Here is a 20179-nt window from a genome sequence, read left to right as displayed (position 1 = left end):
GTTAACTGGGATGAGGTTAAGTGGGGACATCAGTGTGTGTGCATATGCATGTACACACCTACATACACATTTACACACACACTTAAAAAAAAAAAATTTATTACCTAAAATCCAAAGCAAGGAGAACTTGTTTGGACAAAAAAAACAACCAAACTTAAACAAGAGACAAGTCAGGAGACGACGATGGTTCACGAGCGAGCGGTATTCAATGACGATGCTCAATGAGCAATGTTATGAGGTTAGTTAGCTAGACAATACCGAAAATTCGGTTCGATTCCGACAACTTTGAAAATTTGACCTTTGTGACCTTCAAAGGTCAAAGGTCGAAGATTCTGAAATTTGTTGGAAAACTTGTATTTCATGATGTATGTGATAATATAAGATCATGTACGACATTTCACCCTATCAGGAAGCGAACAATGTAATAAAACCATCAAAAATCGACGTTTCTAAATTTCGTGACCTTGTGACCTTGACCTTGGGGCGAAAATGAAAAATCGAGCTCCGTGGGGCTAGACACATGACATTGGCCTAACCAAATATCGAAACCCCTGTCAGATTCCACCAACTCCCTCGGAGAAGATGTAGCTTGAACTCGATTACCCCCTAAAAAGACATCTTTTTCGGGCGTGGCTCCGCCCACAATGGGCGCAATACGCCCACTCTAGGCAGGACACAACTAGATCATGATATCAACCTCCCACCCAAGTTTCTTCAAGATCGGATGATATCATCGGGTAGTTATGCTGCGGACAAACAGACAGACGCACACCCATGACGAACATAGTGGTCACTTGATAACTCGTGAACCAATTACAATGTCAAAAAAACACTCTCACGTGACCTAATCCAAGTATTAGCCAAATAACCCCTCTCTAACATGATGGAAGATATCCACTTAGCACGAACCACAAAATCATCCTTTACAAAACAAGTTATTGCAACTCCAATGAGCTGAGAATATATCGGCGATTCATATCGGTCATACAGCTCCAAACCTTGAGATCAACGAGCAGGTCTTGAAATGCAGGAAAAGAAAGACATGCATCCCTGTCATGCCCACTCTCAGTCATGCCAACGAGCGACACCGCCAGGTGAAGGACGTGTGTGTTCAGCAAGTGGTGCTTTTTCTTTAGCAGAAACGCAAGCAACTGATGGAGATGGAAACAATCTCAGCTCTGATAGTCAATCAGCAATTTGATTTCACTAAGAATAAATCAGAGAGGTTATCAAACTCAACACCAAGTTTTAACTCTTCATGTCTGTGGAAATGGCTGTTGACGTAGCTTATGTTGTGGAAGCACAAAGGCCGGCTTGCAAAGAAATTTATCCGGAATAATGATAAAATAAAATTTCCATGTCCACCCACCATCAGTACTCTCCGTTACACACCCATGAGGGCTCACGAGTATTGGCAGAACAATTAAAACGCCATCCAAATGAAACTGTCACCAAAGTAATTTCACATCATAGATCATACGTCATTGTATGATAATCAATTCATGAAGCAATAGAAGCTCCAAACTCGATTTCCCAGCAAGGCAATGGAGATCAGCGCAAGCTCACTCACTCGATACCCGCCGACACGCTCCATCTCGCTGCGAGCGAGCGGACTGCCCCGGACGGTGCACGCCAAGGCCTTGAAGGCGGCATACAAGCTCTCCACATCTCTGGCTGCCGCTACCAAGCCGAGCAGGATCGCAGGGCCACCAACGCACTGCAGGGATGAAGCGACTGATTTGCCGACCCAGCATCTCACACCTAAGGCAAACAAACAGGGATCACAGGCGCAGCGTTTTCTTAATTTGGTTTAAAAAAAAAACATAGGCCAACAAAAGCCAAATAGGCCTCTCCTTATGCACATAGTAATTGCTCATACACACATTATCTACTTCATGTCACCAACGTTGGAATGGACTCATGCTGAAAGATCAAATTGGTTATGTATTACCAAATGTATTACTCAGTTGTAGGCATTGATTGTTGTAAAGTTTTAAGTCTCACCCAGGTTGCCAATGAGGGCAGCGCCGATGGTCCGAGCAGGACCAGCAAGATGACCCACCGCATTGTGCAGCAAAGTCACAGGCGTGGCACTTTCATGTGAAGACAGCCCCAACTCCAGGACATGAGCAACATGATTAGGCATTTAATGTGGTTGGTCGTAGGCCCACATTGATATCGACTCGTTTATGCATGTTAAAAATAACATACCTATATAAATAATGTCATTCGACTTTTCTTTTTTGTAGCATACCTGTCTGGCAATGGCACGCGCATCCACCTTGTTATAGGCTCGTCGGATCTTGGCCACTGTGAGAGATGATGCCTTGAGGGGAAAGAGGCCGAAGGAAAGATGTTCCTCAGGAATGAGAGAAATTTGCGCAGGTGACCCACCATCAGATTTGCCATCTACACAACGGAACATGGTGACCTCAAAACTCTTCCTGCTATTTTTAAAGCAGTAAAAACAAATAAAAAAGAGCAGTCAGAGATTGCAGGCCCTCGCCAGGACTTATTTTGGTTGGCGTTTGTGTGGCATGTAGGCAAGGCATCGATGACGTAGCTTCATGTCATACAGTGGGACAACCAGACCTCACTTTAACCCTCCCCAGTAAATAATTTGTTCTTAAACCCTTAGTATACAGCTTTTATTGTGCAACACTTACAATTATTAATCAGTCATTGTATCTGAATGTGCTGCATCATTATTGTAAGTACTGCACAATAAAACCTGCACAGTAAAACCCAGACATTCGCGGTTTCGACATTCACGGAATTCGCATATTTGCAGTCCATAAAATGTGACCTACTTCTCCATTCGCAGCCCTGTGCTTCGGGTATTCGAGGTTGCAAAAAATATTTTTGATCGGGAACAGTGAGTGATTATTCAATTATATATCTGTTGTTTCGTTTCAAGTCTTATGTGCGTTCCTTTCCTTTAGTATGATCGTTTAGTATCGTTTAGTTTAGTATGATCTTTTTATGATCATTCCTTTAGTATGATTTGACAAACTGCCCCGTCTCTAAGCAACCATTGACAATGATTTAAAATACCTTTAACCCATTTAATATAGTTACTGCTTCATTGCCAAGGCCGTGAGGCATGCTCTCGCGAGATCACAGTCGATCCCGTCCAAGCGGGAAGGGCATATGATCATTCACAAAACACGGAACCAAACCACAAACATGTACCAATAATATCGCATTGCATTACAGTCCACACTATTAAGGTGTGCTCCCCAAAGCGTGGCTTGATGCCGGAAATGGGAAAACCACATTTCAAATCTGGCCTCCAAAGCCAGTCGCCGACTGGGCATCCTCCGTCGTGCGAAGTCCTTCCTTGGCACACCTGAGCTCCTCACCACATACAAGGCTTTCATCCGCAGCTCAATGGAATACTGCTCTCCCCTCTGGGCTGGAGCTCCTGCTTCACACCTAGCTCGTCTTCACGCTGTTGAAACCAAAGCGTTCAGAATCATTGGAATCTCCCGCGATGAAGCTATCTCTGAGGGCCTTTCACTTACTCACCGCAGGCAGGTTGGTGGTCTTTCGGTCTTCTACCGACTCCTCTCTGGCCTTGTTCCCCCAGCGCTCTCTGGGCTCTGTCCCCCAAATATTCCTACAGGTCGCACAAGATCTGCCTGCAACCATCTTATGGTTAAACTGCCAAAATCAAGACTTTCTGCTCACCTTCACTCCTTCATTCCTCTTTTCTCCCGCCTCTGGAACAAACTCCCTCACTCTTCAATCGCACTCCTCCCTCCAGGTCTTTAAAACACCTGTTCACCACCATCTCTTATCTTCTCCCATCCAAAACCTTGATCTTCTCAACCCCCACTAATTTCACCCCAAATCCACGTTTTTGAAATACCAACTTCTTTCCTGGAAGTCCTTGGTGTCCTTGTGTTTTATACTTCTCCCACCCCCCCCCCCTTTCCCACGCCTCCCCCCCCCCCAAGCCCTCTCCCTCCCACACATCCCCCGATGACCCTGCTCTCAAATGTTGTGTTTGTGTGCTTCCCCTTCTCTCCCCATCTTGTCTACCGCTCCCCTTTTTATACACTTTGTTTGTTTGTTTGTCTGTTTGATTTGTTTGTGTGATAAATGTTTGCTCTTTCACGAGCCTCGATTCTGTATACAAAAAACAACAAAAAAAAAATAGTCTCCATTTTAACTGTTCGGAGTTTAAGCTTGAAGGAAGATAATTTTAAAAATATTTAAAAAACACCTTTAGAGGCCATTTTTCCCCGCAAGCGGGGGTTGGCCTTTTTCGGGGACCGTGGTTGTTGTTGTTTTCGGTCCCCTTTTTGAAGCAATGTTTTACGGCCGGATGCCCTTCCTGCCGCCAACCCTGTTTGTCGCCTTTTACGACAAGCAGGGAATTACCAGTGAACTGGTACTCAATTAGCCGACCTCGGAAGGATGACAGGCTGAGTCAACCCCCCTGGCGTTAATTCAGCGATCGACTGGGATTCGAACCCAGGATCCTGGGATCCTAAGCTGGCACCCTCGCCGCTAGCCCAACACCAGGGCTCTAAAGGAAGATAATAGGTATTCTGTATTATGTTATGAAGATAGACGCTGACTTGAAAGAGCTGGCTAGAGAGAGAGGGGAGGGGGTGGGGGCGAGGGAAAGGGAGAGAAAAAGTGAGGAGGGGGGGAGAGAAAGGGCAGGAGGTGGGGAAGAGAGGGGTGGGGGAGGAGAGAGAGAGAGAGAGAAAGGGGTGGGGGGGGGGGGGGGGAGGGAGAGAGAGAGAGAGAGAGAGAGAGAGAGAGAGAGAGAGAGCGAGGAATGGGGGAGGGGTGAGAGAGAGAGAGCGATGGGTGGGGGAGGGGAAAGAGAGAGAGAGAGCGAGGAGTGGGGGAGGGGAGAGAGAGCGAAGGGTGGGGGAGGGGAGAGGGAGAGAGCGAAGGGTGGGGGAGGGGAGAGGGATTGAGCGAGGGGTGGGGGAGGGGAGAGAGAGAGCGTGAGGTGGGGGGGGGGGGGGGGAGGGAGGGAGAGGGAGAGAGCGAAGGGTGGGGGGAAGGAGAGAGGGAGAGAGCGAGAGGTGGGGGCGTGGGAGGTGAGAGAGACGGGGGGGGGGGGGGGGGTGGGAAGAGAGAAAGGCGAGTGGAGGGTCGAGGGTCGCAAAGAGAATGATATGTCATGCTTAATGGCCACTTGTGCGCAAAAAAACACACACACACACACACACACACACACACACACACACACACACACACGTTGTGGTAATCTTTACATACACACACGCATAAAAGTACATCAAAAGGACAACCCCAAAGGTTTGCCTTGAAACAAGACTCTTTTCGTCAATCTATGTACTTTCTACTTTTTCATGGAAGTAAATAAATTAAATAGACTACAGCAGGAGGAGGGCAGGGCCACATTATTTTCATTCACTCTTTCATTTAATTTATTTTGCCTTTCTAACTTTGGAGATTTCCCTCACGGAGTACCCAGGCGCGACTGTGGAAGCCTTGACATTGATCCCGCTGGTTAATTATTTTCTTGCACTCAATAATGTTACTCTTTTGGGCACATTCCTTAATGTTTTATTCACTCAATATAATTGTTGGAACAGTAGAAAAAGCAAAGTTTAATGCTTTAGCAATATGGAGGAGGAGGAAGGACAGCCTCGCTTAAAGCTTAGTTATAAGATACACCCTTAGTTACAAGAATCGCAAATATCTAAAATTTTTGAGATTTCACTCCAGATTTCCAAGAATCCGGTTCCTCGGGCGAGTGAGGCGTGCTTCGAGCTCTCCACGGCATCGAAGTTTGAGTGTTTTCCCATTCTTGTCTTTGTCAAATTTCCACTGGTTATTTTGCTGTGTACGTGTTTATTGTGTGTTTCTAGTTGGTGTTGGTTTGTGGTTCGTGCAAACTTGTGTGTAGTTAATCGTTTTCTGAGTCGTACCTCGTGCGCGGCCTGGTGACTTGGGGCTTCCCTCCCCCCATCGGTGTTTTGTCGGTTTGGGTTATTTCCTTCGCTGTATTGCTTGTTTCTTTTATTTTGTTTTCTCCCCCTCACCTCACCTCCCGAGACAAATAATTCTATATTGATTCTTTCTCTCCTCCCGGACACGTGCTTGTTCGCTCTCCTCCTCGTCTCGGCTTGTGCCCCGCCCCCTGTATCTCGTTTTCTTCCGCCTCTGCACCTTCTTTCTCAAATCCACGTTCTCGCTTGGAGACTTTTCCCGGATTGTTTTTTCATCGTTCTGTTTGGATATTGTTGGAATATGTTTAAACCGCAGCCGTGATGCTGACGCCCCCCCCCCCCCCCACCCCCAGAATTTACATGTTTTAAACGTTTCCCAGTGTGTACCCTGGTCAGAATAGGTACACCGTATCCCTGCGTGTCGTAAGAGACGACTAAGAGGGTTGGCGTCAGGAAGGGCATCCGGCCATAAAAACATTGCCTCAAAAAGAGAACCATGACAATCACAAGTACATATGGGCAGGGTGCAGCCCGAAGTGGAGATCGGTTTCTGGGGTTTGGGACATGGAATGTGGGGACAATGACAGGGAGATCAGGAGAAGTGGTGGAAGTATTGGTCAGAAGAAGAGTGGACATATGTTGTGTGCAAGAGACGAGATGGAAGGGAAGTGGTGTGAGAATGGTGAAGGGTAGGCAGGGACAGAAATACAAGTTTGTGTGGCAAGGGTGCCCGGAGGGCGTGAATGGTGTTGGTGTCCTGTTTTCTGAGGAGTTTGTAGACAGTGTGGTGAGTGTGACTAGAGTGAGTGATAGGTTGATGATGGTGAAAATGATGATTGGAAAGCTCTTGGTGAACGTCATCTCAGGATATGCTCCGCAGGTTGGTCGAAGCAATGAAGAGAAGGACAAGTTCTGGTGTGCGATAGAGAAGCTGATGGAAAACGTGAAAGATGAGGAAGTTGTTGTGGTGGGAGGAGACCTGAATGGACATGTGGGAAGGAGTATGGATGGTTTTGAGGGAGTTCATGGGGGTTACGGATATGGTGTGAGAAATGGAGAAGGTGAAAGGATTTTGGAGTTTGCTGATGGAGCTGATTTGTTGATTTGTAATACTCAGTTCCACAAAGAGGACAATAAGCTTGTTACATACACGTCAGGTGGGTCGACGACAACCGTTGACTACCTGATGGTGCGTCGGCGAGATAGGGGGCACCTCCGGGACACAAAGGTGATCCCGGGGGAGGAGGCTGTTTCACAGCACCACTTGGTTGTCTGCGACATAAGGGTGAAAGGTGCGAGGAGAGCTCGGCGGGTTAAGTACCAACCGAGAATGAAGGTGTGGAGGTTGAAAGAGGTGACAGCAAGGGAGGCATTAAAAGAGAGGCTGAGTAGGGTAGAGGATGATGTGGTTGAGCTTGAAAGTGGTTGGATGTCAATGAAAGCTAGTCTGTTGGGAGCCGTTGGTGAGGTATGTGGATGGACAAAAGGACCACCGAGGCACTCGGAAACATGGTGGTGGGATGTTGAGGTTGGAAAGAGGATTGACGAGAAGAGGAAGAAGTTCAAAGAGTGGCAGAAGGCGAAGAGTACGGGAGCAGAAACAGCAGAGCATTAAAGTTATAAGGCAGCCAGGAAGGCTGCAAAGAAAGAGGTAGCAAAGGCGCAGGAGGCATGTAGGAAAATGTTCGGAGAACGCTTGGATTCGGAAGAGGGTCAGAAAGCAGTATTCAGGATTGCAAAGCAGATAGCGAAAGAGAGGTGTGATGTGATGTTGCTTGAAGGATGAAGTGGGACAAATCGTTGTCGACCCAGATGGAATTAAAGGAAGATGGAAAAGATATATGGAAATGCTGTTGAATACAGAGAATGAATGGGATGGCAACATAGAGAGTAACCCAGTTTTAGGACCGGCAGAGAAGATAACTGAGAAGGAAGTTGAGGAAGCGATAAAAGCAATGAAGAGTGGAAAAGCGGGAGGGCCGACGGGAGTTGTGGGAGATATGTTGAAGGCAGCAGGAAGTTGGGGTGTGAAGAGAATGACAGAGATCTGTAATCTGGTGGTGAAAGAAGGCCGCATTCCAGTGGGTTGGGAACTGAGTACCCTCATCCCTCTATACAAGGGGAAAGGTGACCCTCTGGAGTGTGGCTCGTACCGAGCGATAAAGTTATTGGAGCATGGAATGAAGGTATTGGAAAGGGTGTTGGAGAGGAGGATAAGGAAGAAAGTGAAGATCGACGAAATGCAGTTTGGATTTATGCCAGGAAGAGGAACGACAGATGCGCTTTTCATTGTGAGGCAGTTGCAGGAGAAGTACATGGATAAGAGGAAGAAGTTGTTTTTTGGGCTTGTTGATCTGGAGAAAGCATTCGATAGGGTTCCACGCAAAGTATTGACATGGGCATTGAGGAAGTTAGGAGTGGAGGAATGGTTGATCAGAGTAGTGATGGCAATGTACAAAAGAGCACGCACAGCTGTAAGGACGAAGGACGGGAACAGTGGTGAGTTTGAGGTGAAGGTGGGAGTGCATCAGGGGTCGGTACTAAGTCCACTACTATTTGTAGCTGTGATGGAGGTGCTGGCTCAGACCGTAAAGGAGGGTTTACCGTGGGAGTTGTTGTATGCAGATGATCTGGTGTTGATTGCGGAAAGTATGGATGGACTGAAGGAAAAGATGAACAAGTGGAAGGAATGTATGGAGACAAAAGGTCTGAAGGTGAATATCGGAAAGACAAAGGTGATGGCAAGTGGTAAAGCATGTGGTGAGGTGGAAAGAACTGGGAAGTGGCCGTGTGCTGTGTGCAGGAAGGGTGTCGGAGTGAACTCCATTCAATGTACAATGTGTGCTGAGTGGGTTCATCAAAAATGTAGTGGTCTGAGAGGGTCATTAACCAGTGTGGCAGCTACATTCAAATGTAAGGTGTGCACAGAGGGGGCTGCAGATGGAGGAAATGTTGAGTTGGATCTTGGAGACGGCGTGAAGCTGGAAGGTGTGAAAAGATTTTGCTACCTCGGAGACATGCTGAATGGAGAAGGTGGATCAGACTCGGCAACGGTTGCTCGAGTGAGATGTGCATGGAAGAAGTTTCGGGAACTGAGTGGCGTGCTGATGAGGAGGAGAGTGTCGCTGAAGCTGAAGGGAAAGGTGTATGCTGCATGTGTGAGAAGTGTTATGATTTATGGGAGCGAGACATGGGTAATGAACGTAGAGCAGCAACGAAGGCTGGAAAGGGTGGAAATGCGAATGGTTCGATGGATGTGCGGGGTATCGTTGAGAGAGAGGAAGACAAATGATGAATTGCGAAAGATGATGGGAATATTGCCTGTGATTGATGCTGTGAAGAGGAACAGGTTGAGATGGTTTGGTCATGTATTGAGGAAGGATGAAAGTGACTGGTTGAGAAGAGTTATGGAAGTTAATGTAGAAGGAAGTAGAGGACGGGGAAGACCGAGAAAGACTTGGCTAAAGATGGTGGAAGAAGAAATGCGGGCAAGGGGGTTAACAAGGAGAGATGCAGAAAATAGGGCAAAATGGAGAAGATTGTCATGGGGACCACATGGGGACCCCACTCTAGCAGGGAACATGGCCTTAAAATGCATGTTGTGTGTTGTGTTACTCCAGATTTCAATACTTATTTAGTGTATGGGATCCGATCCTCAAATCTGAATCCAGATTTTGATTATATAATTGAATTAGTCCGTGCGAGTAGACCTTGTTTCCAAGGCAAGGCACGTTTGAATAAGGCGAAACAAATGGCAACCTTATAACTTAGCGATGTGACAGTGGGCTGACCAAGATGGCACACCACCATTTTGGTAAGGCTTATTAGGGATCCAATCCTTCCAGGAAGGATACCTATTGTTTTTGTTCTGTTTATTCTTCTTACGGGATTTTGCGGGTCTATTTGCTTTTAAATTCATTTTCTTGGCAACCATTGGTCCAATTGACACATTTTTACCATCATATGCATCTACTCATCTAGAATTTTTAATGATAATTATGATGTCATAGGTCACGTAGTACTGGCACCATCTTGGGAAAACTGAAAAAACTTTGAACCTATATATCTCCAAAACCGCTCGATGGAAAAATTGAAACGTGGCTCATTGTAAAGAACTCTGCATGGGGAATAAGTGTTGATAACCATTACCTGATCGGTACGTCCATTATGACGTCATAATTCGACAAGTACAATGCTTAATCCGATCAGTTTGATATTTATTGAGCGTGATCTACCAACAATTATATTGGAGAATGCAAATTTATGACGTCATAAGTCACGTGGATCGGCAGCCATATTGGGTTGAACATGAAAACCTTCAAAATTATTCTTCTCTGAAACAGCTGAACAGATCGTTGCAAAACTTTACAGGCATGATTGCCTATCCATGACGAACAAAAATGTCCCGGCCATGATGTCATAGGCCACATGGTTTGGAAGCTATGATTTTTTTGAAGACGAAATCATTAAAAAGCAATTCCTCCAGAACGTCTGGACAGATAGAGTGGAAACTTTACACATGTTCTCCAATCCTTGGGGACACCAGGGTGTTTTCGAATAAATAAATCATAGGTCACATGGTCTGGCAGACATATTGGATTGAACGAAAATCTATTTTAAAAAAAATTCTTTCTCTTGAACTGCTCCATCCATCGATGTGAAACTTCAAAATTATGAACCAGCTTCAAAATTATGAACCAGTCGTCAAGGGGAATGCTTCTTTTAAATTTCAACGTGATTGGTCGCACGGTCTGGCAGCCAGACTTTTTTATTGCTTGAAGAAGAAACTACAATTTTATCTTCTCCAGCCGTTTCACTTTTCAGTATGTCTATTAATTGCATACTGTTTGAACTTGGTGGCATCCTGTCTATTAATTATGTACATCCATTAATTACGTACATCCATTAATTCCGTACTTTCTGAATGTACCTTTTGACCTTTTGGACTGCTGAGACCCCTTAGACCTTTGTAGACCCTTTAAGACCTCAAAGACCCAAAAGACCACCAAGGCCCCAAAATACCATGAAGACCCCAAAGACCCAAAAGACCCAGAGGACCCCTCATTTTCTTTTTTAAAAATATTTTAAATCCAATTCTGAATTCAGTTTTATAAAGAGGACGTCATTGGTCACGTGTCCGATCAGAGCGAGGTGGTATTAAAGCGGGGCAGATTGGATCTCGATCATAACTGACGGCAGTTATAGAGTGGCATGTTGTGGTGGCCTGTCTAATTTTTTTTATTTTTGTAATGAGCATCCCTTAAATGATCTTCAAAAGGGGGTGTTTAAACACACCCAGTCTTCATTTATGCACTCCCTTAGAGTTTGATAAGTATGCATGCAAAGTTTACGAGAAACGTATGTAGAAAATACGAGAAATATCCGTGGATGAGAGGCGTCAAGATTCGACAGCTTCCCCTGTTAATACCATTGAGCAGTAGACACAGACACAGAGACACACACACACACACACACACACACACACACACACACACACACACACACACACACACACACACACACACACACACACACACACACACACACACGCGCGCGCGCGCGCACACACACACACACACACACACACACACACACACACACACACACACACACACACACACACACACACACACACACACAGACACACACAGACACAGACACAGACACACACACACACACACACACACACAATTATAGATTTTTCTCCCGTATTCTCAAAATAAAGGTTTGTTGAAAATTTGATGACAAAAGCTCAAATGGGGGGAAAAAAAAACTCATGGTCTGGCTCCTGCTGTGTGAGGTATGGGCTAATTAAACATAATTGCACAGACCTCAAATATGATTTGGATGTTTTTTGCTTAAAATATTGCAGGCCCTTCGACCACAAGCCCTCTGATCCGTCTCCACCCTCAGATGGCCATTGCTAACCACCACCACCCAATGACACAAGTTATAGCAACCCAGAATCCATTTATGACAGCCATTATATATAATACAAACACATAAATATGCAGCGCAATCGACATTGCGTGATTCACTGAGAAAATGACAAGCAAAACAGACAAACCAATAAAAGGCATCAGCATTTTACCAGCTTATACAGTATCAACTCACCATGTGGCGAAACCGCTTGGAAGCTTCCCATATAGTGCAGGCCGAGGCTGTACATCATACGAATCGATTGTGGTGGCAGCGGTTCCTCAATGAGATGAGCAGCAGCGAAGCGCCACATCAAAGTTGCAGTGTGCCGCCTCACTGGTGGTGTGCCAATGTAACAACACACAGATGCAGGAGGAGCTGATGAGCCCACACTGGCTGGCGGTGCTGTGATGTAAGGAACCTATAAATGACATGTGGTGTTCAATTTCCAACCATTCTTATTCACCAATTGATTGTTAAAAATCTCACATGTGATATGCTATGCTCACATTCTTGTGACATTCTAAACCAGAGACTAGCCGTATATCTATACCTCCTCTTTTTCAAAGTTTCCCCTTTCTTCATCGAGCCTGGTGTTGGATTAGCGGTTATGGTGCAGGCTTGGGATCCAAAGATCCTGAGTTTGAATCCCGGTCGATCGCTGAATTAATGCCAGGGGGGTTGACTCAGCCTGTCATCCTTCCGAGGTCGGCAAATTGAGTACTAGCTTGTTGGGATGAATGATCCCGGTGTGTACCCCGATTTAGAATAGGTACACCGTATCACTGCGCATCGTCAGAGGCAACTAAGGGTTGGCATCAGGAAGGGCATCCGGCCATAAAAACATTGCCTCAAAAAGGGAACCATGAGGTAATGGGGCCCACAAGGCTAATCCCCACTCTAGCGGGGAAAAATGGCCTTAAAACGATAATTCATTCATTCATATTCCCCTTTCTTCATCAAATCAAAAACAATGTGATCAAATAAAGTGTTTATTTTATCATTTGGGTTAACTTCAAGAGGCACAAACCAGAATTTAAGCGACTGCTTCTACTGAAGAATAGGCCAAAAAAGCTAAGGAGAAATTATCATTTGTACTTTGTTACCTTGTAATCATCATGAGAAATCATCTTTGTAACAAGAATCATCATGAAAAACTACCAACTGTCTCCCGTGATGAGACAGAATCTCCTGTGATAAGGCAGAAGCATAATGTCTATTGCTCTCACATCACAAAGAGCTCCATGACCTATTTTTTTTTTTAATCGCCTCACCTCTGCTCTTGTTCTCTCGGCTCTCTCAGACCCATGACCATGCCATATATACACGTTCTTCCATAAATCCCATTCTGGTTTAATTCCTAAAATCAAGACTTACCACACACCTCAACTCTTTTGTTCCTCTTTTCTCCTATGAGTATAACTGCCTTCCAGAGATGTTTCAATCACACTATTCCCTCCAGGGCTTGGTGGTACATCCAGGGCCGCCGAGAGAGGAGGAGGAGAGAGGGGGTGACCACCCCGGGGCCTGGACCTAATAGGGGCCCGTAATTATTCCTTCAATTTTTTTTGTTTCATAAAATGATTGTTTGTGGCGATGAAACACCGTGTACAGTTGTTACGTGTTACCTCCCCAAACTCCGGTTACGGTGCACCCCTCAGAGTCTCGAGAGGGAACGCGGCAGAAAGATTTGTTATTTTGAGTGTTCTAATAAACCATGGTAAAACCACACCAATGCAAATGTAGAACAAAACAAGTAAACAAGTAAACAAAACAAGTAAATACAATTATTGTATTAAGAACTCTCACATACATAATAATAACACTCTTGAAGAAAGTACAATGAAAATAACACTTGCATCAAATGAACAATACCTATGATGGTACCATCATTCCCCAATGCTCTCAAAGCCATAAACTCACGATACGCCAAACGTGAGTGGAATGTAACATTCCCCAAAGTCCATGCACAAATCCCCATGCGGGGTGAAGGTTGAAGTCGTGCAGAACAACAAGAACAGGCAGGAATCAGCACGGCGGCCGACGAGGAGTTACGAGGTGAGAGGTCGAAATGGGAATTAAGCCAATATGGAAGCCATCGGCAATCAACACGATAGCGTCGATATGGGAATCCCAATGACCAAACACGATGCACCAAGCAGATGGCCTCTTCGAGGACAAAATGGCAGATCGGCCTGTAATGGAGGCTCTTGCTTTCCCACCAACAACTAGAATGCCACTCAGTAGAGCGCATACTCCCGCCGTGGGTCAAGTTGGAATAGTACGATTTCACAAAAGTTTGAGGGAGTAGTTCAGTGACAACACAAGACAAGACAACACAAGACAGACACTGCACAGATATATATTTAGAATATATAGAAGATAATATAAAAAAAAAAAAAGGAATTTCACTTACATTTTCGGATTCAGCGTTCAATTCTATATAAGTGAGTGTATTTTGAGGCATGTGTGACTTCAAATAAAATTTTAAGCCAGGAAAAACGTTTGTTTCATTCCTTAGGGATACAACATGTAAAACTGGCCCAAACGCCAAAACAAAACTCGCTCATTTTAAGTCATACACGCTAATGCGACCACTCATTCTTCTGGGAAGAATCCCGTGCACATGCTTGTCACACTTATAACTCACCTAAGTCTTTATAAGTTCATCAAATACTGACACCGCGATTGACATTCGCTGAGGTAAATGTTGATCTCTTCTGAGGTTTAAAAAAAAAAAAAAAGCAGCAGTTTTAAAGCATTATACGTATCAAACGATACATTTTATGAAACAGGGAGACCGAATACACACTTTGGTGGTTTTAAAATGACAGAATATGTCTTTATTAGAAAAAAAAAAGAACCTTGAAGACGACGCTGCTAACAAAATACACCGCTCTAACGCATAACCACGAGTTTAAACTACATTTACAACAAATATGAAAACTATTTTCATATCACAATGTTAAATATAGAATATATAGAAGATAATGTAAAAAAAAAATGAGCCATATCTTCCAATGGTAAACAATCCTTCAAAAAATTCCCAGATCCGGAATAATATCCTGAGCTTCACCAAAAACTAATCAATTCTTCCTTATCCCAAGGGCAATCATCCCACCAACTTTCATCCAAATCCGTTCAGAACTCTTCCAGATATCTTGTTCACAAACACACGAACACACACACACACACGGACACGATCGAATGCATTCCTCCCTGGCGGGAGTAATAACTCACGCTTGGTAATAAAACCTGAGACGCAGGTTCAATTGCAATCGCAATATGTGACGATGGCGTGGGCAATCCCTTTCACGGGAAGCCTCAACTCATTCGCGATCAATATCAAAAAAGTCCGCCAGCAGCCTCGATGCGACTTTACGGCTGTATCTCTCTCTCCTCCTCTCTCTCTCTCTCTCTCTCTCCTCCTCCTCTCTCCTCTCTCCTCCTCCTCTCCCTCCCCCTCTCCCTCCTCCTCTCTCCTTCTCTCCTCCTCTCTCTCCCCTCTCTCTCTCTCCCCCTCTCTCTCCTCCAGTTTATTTTTCTCGCGTTTTCCTTTTTCCTTCACAAACATTAAAAAAAATATTTTACTAAAGTCATTTCACACAGAAATGTTACCAACAATATTACCTGAAACTAAAAATCCTACAAGTACATAATAACAACAAAAGTGGAAGTGACGAATCCGTAACAGTTTTATTTTGTGTCTCCCACCAAGTCACTCAGGGGTGCTTCCCTGGCATACTATTGCCATGGGCAGGAACACCCTCCCTCATGAAATAAACTACTGTGGGAACAACTTACATTAATTGCGGTGAGGACGTAATGACAGAAATGAACACAGGAATGTTGGCCAAACCCCATCCAGATGAAATGAGTTGATAAACGATACCCATTCATCTATCTATACAATAAGAGAGGTGTGTGTGTGTGTGTGTGTGTGTGTGTGTGTGTAATATTGTTGCGGTTGTGGGAATTAAGGATAAACCCCCCCCCCCCCCCCCCCCTCGTAGGTAGATGCACCACAACATGTAGCCTCGCTGTAGTATAGTTATTTCTTAGTAAATGTAAGGTAGTCTCCTTTCCTGTGTTAGTTTTGCGTCGAGTAGGCCAGTGAGCTTAGGTGTTCTTTTGCGCTGGAATGCCACGTGCTCGGCCTGAACAAGTCTGGCAAAGCCGAAGGGAGGAGCTGCAGGAGGGAGTGGCCGGTAAGCAACGAGCCGCCAATCAGAGCTCGAGGGGAGTGGCTAACCACGGCAACGGGAGGCGGAGCATGGAACATTCGGGTAAGGCCGGGGCGGAGCCATAAAACCCTGCTCCGGGCCCCCACCTCAGTCAGTCGCCCAGCCTATGAGTCGAGTCGAGGCATTGAGTTGAGTTGAGTTGAACCGCAGCAGAATGAGTGGATTGAACCGTTGCAATAGTCTGGTTGTACACGAACTTTCCCCGTGCCCTGTGCCCCGCGCTCTGCTACCTGTATTAACCGCGCTTGTGAAGACAACCCGTTCCAGGCCACAGACGCACGATCTCCTCCTGCCTGCGTTTCCTGCATACGTGCCGTGACCACCAGAGGGCCACGCCAGGCGAGCTGTCCGGGAGCGACCAACGGCAAGGCGCGTGAACTTCCTTCCTTCTTTTTCCCCGCGTGAGTGAGAGGGCCCTGTGTCTGGGAATTTAGTTAACATTGTTTAAGTGACTGTTCTGTGTCTCTTCGAATCACTGTACATTAAATTAAATTGTGTTCTTCCTCTTATTTGACCGTTCCCGTCCCTTCCATCCATTGGCCTAGCATAGTACGAATAAAACCGCTCGAATCGGGTTCCACAAAAATAACGGCACGAGTCACATGATACGCACACCGCTCGGGCCTACTCAATTAGCGTGGCTTGTGGGAGGTCCGGTCCCCATTTTCGTGGCAGCGTGGGTCAAAGGTACGTGCGGCGTCGACCCGATACCCTTTTTCACGCTCGCTGCGGAAGTGGCGATTCGGCCTCGTGGACACGAAGACCCAAGGGGAAAAGGGGTTTAATCCCCCCTTTGTAACGTGGACGGGCTTCGGGAGATCCGCAACAATATTAAATAGAAATTTTCCTTATTGGGTGTAGGTAGGGGAGTGTTTTAGGCACCTACAAAAAAGTCGAAAAAAATAAACAAATTGATTTCACCAACAGGATTAGAACATCACCGGGTAACTCTGGATACTCCTGCTCCCACAGGAATAAATGATTAACACCCCAATTTCCCTTAACCATGGCATGTGTTTGGTCTGACGAAAATACGGAAAACTCCTTAGCTATCGGTTGATTAAAAAAGAAATATTTTTTAAGGTGGCCCGGATGAAGGGGGCCCGAAACTTGGTATTTCCCCAGGGCCCATGCTGGCTCTCGGTGGCCCTGGGTGCATCAATATCTCATGTCATCTCCATACCCAATCCCAATCCATACCCATGATATTTTCTTCGCCATGAACCCTACACAGTTAAAATAAACTGCAGGTCACTGTATTTCCTTCCCTCTTTATTTATCCGTTCATTCCCTTGCTTTTTGTGTCAAACTGTACCCCTACCGCCCATCGTTACCTTTTCCATTATGTTACCTTGCTCTTTGGTGAGGCCAAAATTTTTGAACACAATTATTTTTTGTTTGTGACACTCAACATCCTAACTCATACCTTTGCAGTGCCCACAAGCACACCATCGATGTAAAGGCTGGCGGAGCTCGCCTTGAGGACACCACGGTTCAACACCAGAATGAGGTGGTGCCACTGGCCCTCAAGACCAAGTTCCGGAGTGGGGAAGCAAACAGAACCTTCATGTGGAGTCTCATCTGTCAGCAGAAAATTCAGAGATGAACAAATGATGAAGATAAGTCTTAAAAGGTTTGGTGATACCACTTATCTCAACATGCCTTCTCATACCTAGCTCAAGCAGTGGTTGATCTTGGGTGCTCAGAAACACAGTATGATGGCGCGGAAGCAGCAGTAAAAGCAGACAAACAAAGCCCTGGCCCAAAGATCCAGCACTGGCCTTGCCCCTGTCCACGTCATGTCGTACCAACATGAGAAGACGGGCAGGATGGGGGTGCATCGGGGAATCATGGCGCTCAACGGTGAACCATAAGGAGTAGGAGAGGCCCGATGGAGGGGGAAACACATGGTCACCTGTGGGGACAATAATGTACGATGCATTGGGAAAGTGTCGAGGTAATTTACTTTGTCAAATAAATTATACAGTTTATCAAAAGCCATAAACCCAAATATATTGCTCCCTTACATTTTGGCATAGGCTTAAGAACCAATCAATATTATTTACTGCATTTTGGTGAACAAGTACATGACAACATTGTTAAGCAAATTCTCAGCTGTTACAATACTCTTTTCGGGAACTGAGTGGCGTGCTGATGAGGAGGAGAGTGTCGCTGAAGCTGAAGGGAAAGGTGTATGCTGCATGTGTGAGAAGTGTTATGATTTATGGGAGCGAGACATGGGTAATGAACGTAGAGCAGCAACGAAGGCTGGAAAGGGTGGAAATGCGAATGGTTCGATGGATGTGCGGAGTATCGTTCAGAGAGAGGAAGACAAATGATGAATTGCGAAAGATGATGGGAATATTGCCTGTGATTGATGCTGTGAAGAGGAACAGGCTGAGATGGTTTGGTCATGTGTTGAGGAAGGATGAAAGTGACTGGTTGAGAAGAGTGATGGAAATTGATGTAGAAGGAAGTAGAGGACGGGGAAGACCGAGAAATACTTGGCTAAAGATGGTGGAAGAAGAAATGCGGGCAAGGGGGTTAACAAGGAGACATGCAGAAAATAGGGCAAAATGGAGAAGATTGTCATGGGGACCGCAAGGCTAACCCCCACTCTAGCAGGGAAAATGGCCTTAAAATGCATGTTGTTGTTGTTGTTGTTGTACAATACTCTTCTACAAGTGCCCTCTGTGTCAACAGCAGTATCATCATACCAGTGCCCATTCCAGTGCCGTCCATGTGGGATGTTGCAGAGCTCATCCCCATGTTATGGGGAGCAAGACTTGGCAGAAAGAGACACCTAAGGTGGAGAAATTTGATATCAACTAAATTAGGACTTTTAGAATGAGAGATCAATCATACATCAACCAGGTGAACAGTTTACATTGTCGCAGAGTCGACCAGAAAATCAAAATACAGAATAGCATTTAATCGAAATCATCCATCCAAAACTTTGAGATATCCTGCTATATATCGTTTTTGGCCCTATCTCCCAATGGTGAAGTATCACTTAAAAAATTCTACTAGCCGGATCCAGATCTTCACCAAAATTGAATCGATTCTTCCTTGTCACACACACAACCTCTCCACAAAGCTTCGTCCAAATCCATCGATAATTTTTTGAGACATCCTGTTATGTATCGTGTTTGGCCCTATCTCCCAATGGTGAAGAATCACTTTAAAAATTCTACAAGCCGGATCCGAATCCGGATCTTCACCAAAATCTAATAATTTCGTCCTCGTCACATATGCTACCTCTCTGCCAAATTTCGTATGAATCCGTCCACAACTTTTGGAGATATCTTGTTCACAAACGGACAGACAAACAGACAGACAGACAGGGGTGAAAACATAACCTCCATCCACCTTTCGTGGTGGAGGTAATAAAAACTCTGAAGACTTGCGTAATCAGGTGCTGAAGAATAATACATCATCTCACAAGTTGTGCACAGTGAGGAATGTGAAGAGGCATTTGGAACATTTCTCACCCAAAGCCTTCAATTGACATGTCAAACTCCACAAACGGGGGTGGTACAGCTGCCACACTGAGACGAGCATGCAGTGGTGTTGTTACTGACACCAGGAATTTTACACGTGTCAGTGGAACCTCAGACCCCTCAAGCGGAAGGAGAAGGTTACGACACAAGCGTGCAGAGGATGGGTTTGGCATCACAAGCTTCTGAGGCTCTGCAAACCAAGAAAAATAGAAAATAGAGGTGTGAGCAGCTTCTTACATGCACCATATTGCAAAAATTCTGGTAGCATAAGCTATCCAGTTTCACACTTGTGGACAGATTTCAATGACAAGGTCAAAGGCATCTAACCGAGGGCATTGACATCGTGGCAGGCGTCAGAGTACTTGTGAGTGCGATGTAGAATGAGATCACGGATCTCCCACGAGCCACAATTTAGGGGATTTCCCAGGCGTAAAAAAGCTCTGAAAAGAAATACAAAATATTTGTTATCAAGTGGTGTCTGGCCTCATAACTGAGAAGAGTGGGTAATGGAGGTGAAAACTTATCTAAGCATTTAGGAAGTTCAAGAGAAGGGGATGTCAATTTCAGCAAGTGTCGA

At 45.3% G+C, this 20179-nt stretch overlaps 1 protein-coding gene across 1 annotated transcript in view; it reads right to left on the bottom strand.

Annotated features, from left to right (window-relative positions):
* Positions 1 to 20179, bottom strand: part of LOC137432836 (WD repeat and FYVE domain-containing protein 3) — a 223909-nt gene that overhangs the window by 124426 nt on the left and 79304 nt on the right. Inside the window, exons 15-24 of the mRNA XM_068125081.2 lie at positions 19930 to 20042; positions 19594 to 19792; positions 18820 to 18905; positions 17775 to 18017; positions 17529 to 17683; positions 12054 to 12279; positions 2255 to 2409; positions 2005 to 2116; positions 1571 to 1761; positions 999 to 1151 (exon numbers count right to left, since the gene is read on the bottom strand). Of these exons, the coding sequence (XP_067981182.2) occupies positions 999 to 1151; positions 1571 to 1761; positions 2005 to 2116; positions 2255 to 2409; positions 12054 to 12279; positions 17529 to 17683; positions 17775 to 18017; positions 18820 to 18905; positions 19594 to 19792; positions 19930 to 20042 (1633 nt within the window). The remainder of the gene's footprint in view (positions 1 to 998; positions 1152 to 1570; positions 1762 to 2004; positions 2117 to 2254; positions 2410 to 12053; positions 12280 to 17528; positions 17684 to 17774; positions 18018 to 18819; positions 18906 to 19593; positions 19793 to 19929; positions 20043 to 20179) is intronic.

The sequence above is a fragment of the Myxine glutinosa genome, chromosome 8 (genome assembly GCF_964187855.1).
Source record: "Myxine glutinosa chromosome 8, kmMyxGlut1.1, whole genome shotgun sequence".
In the NCBI taxonomy this organism is placed as follows: domain Eukaryota; kingdom Metazoa; phylum Chordata; class Myxini; order Myxiniformes; family Myxinidae; genus Myxine; species Myxine glutinosa.
Note: the sequence above shows the minus strand (reverse complement) of the source record. Positions and strands in the feature narration are given on the sequence as shown.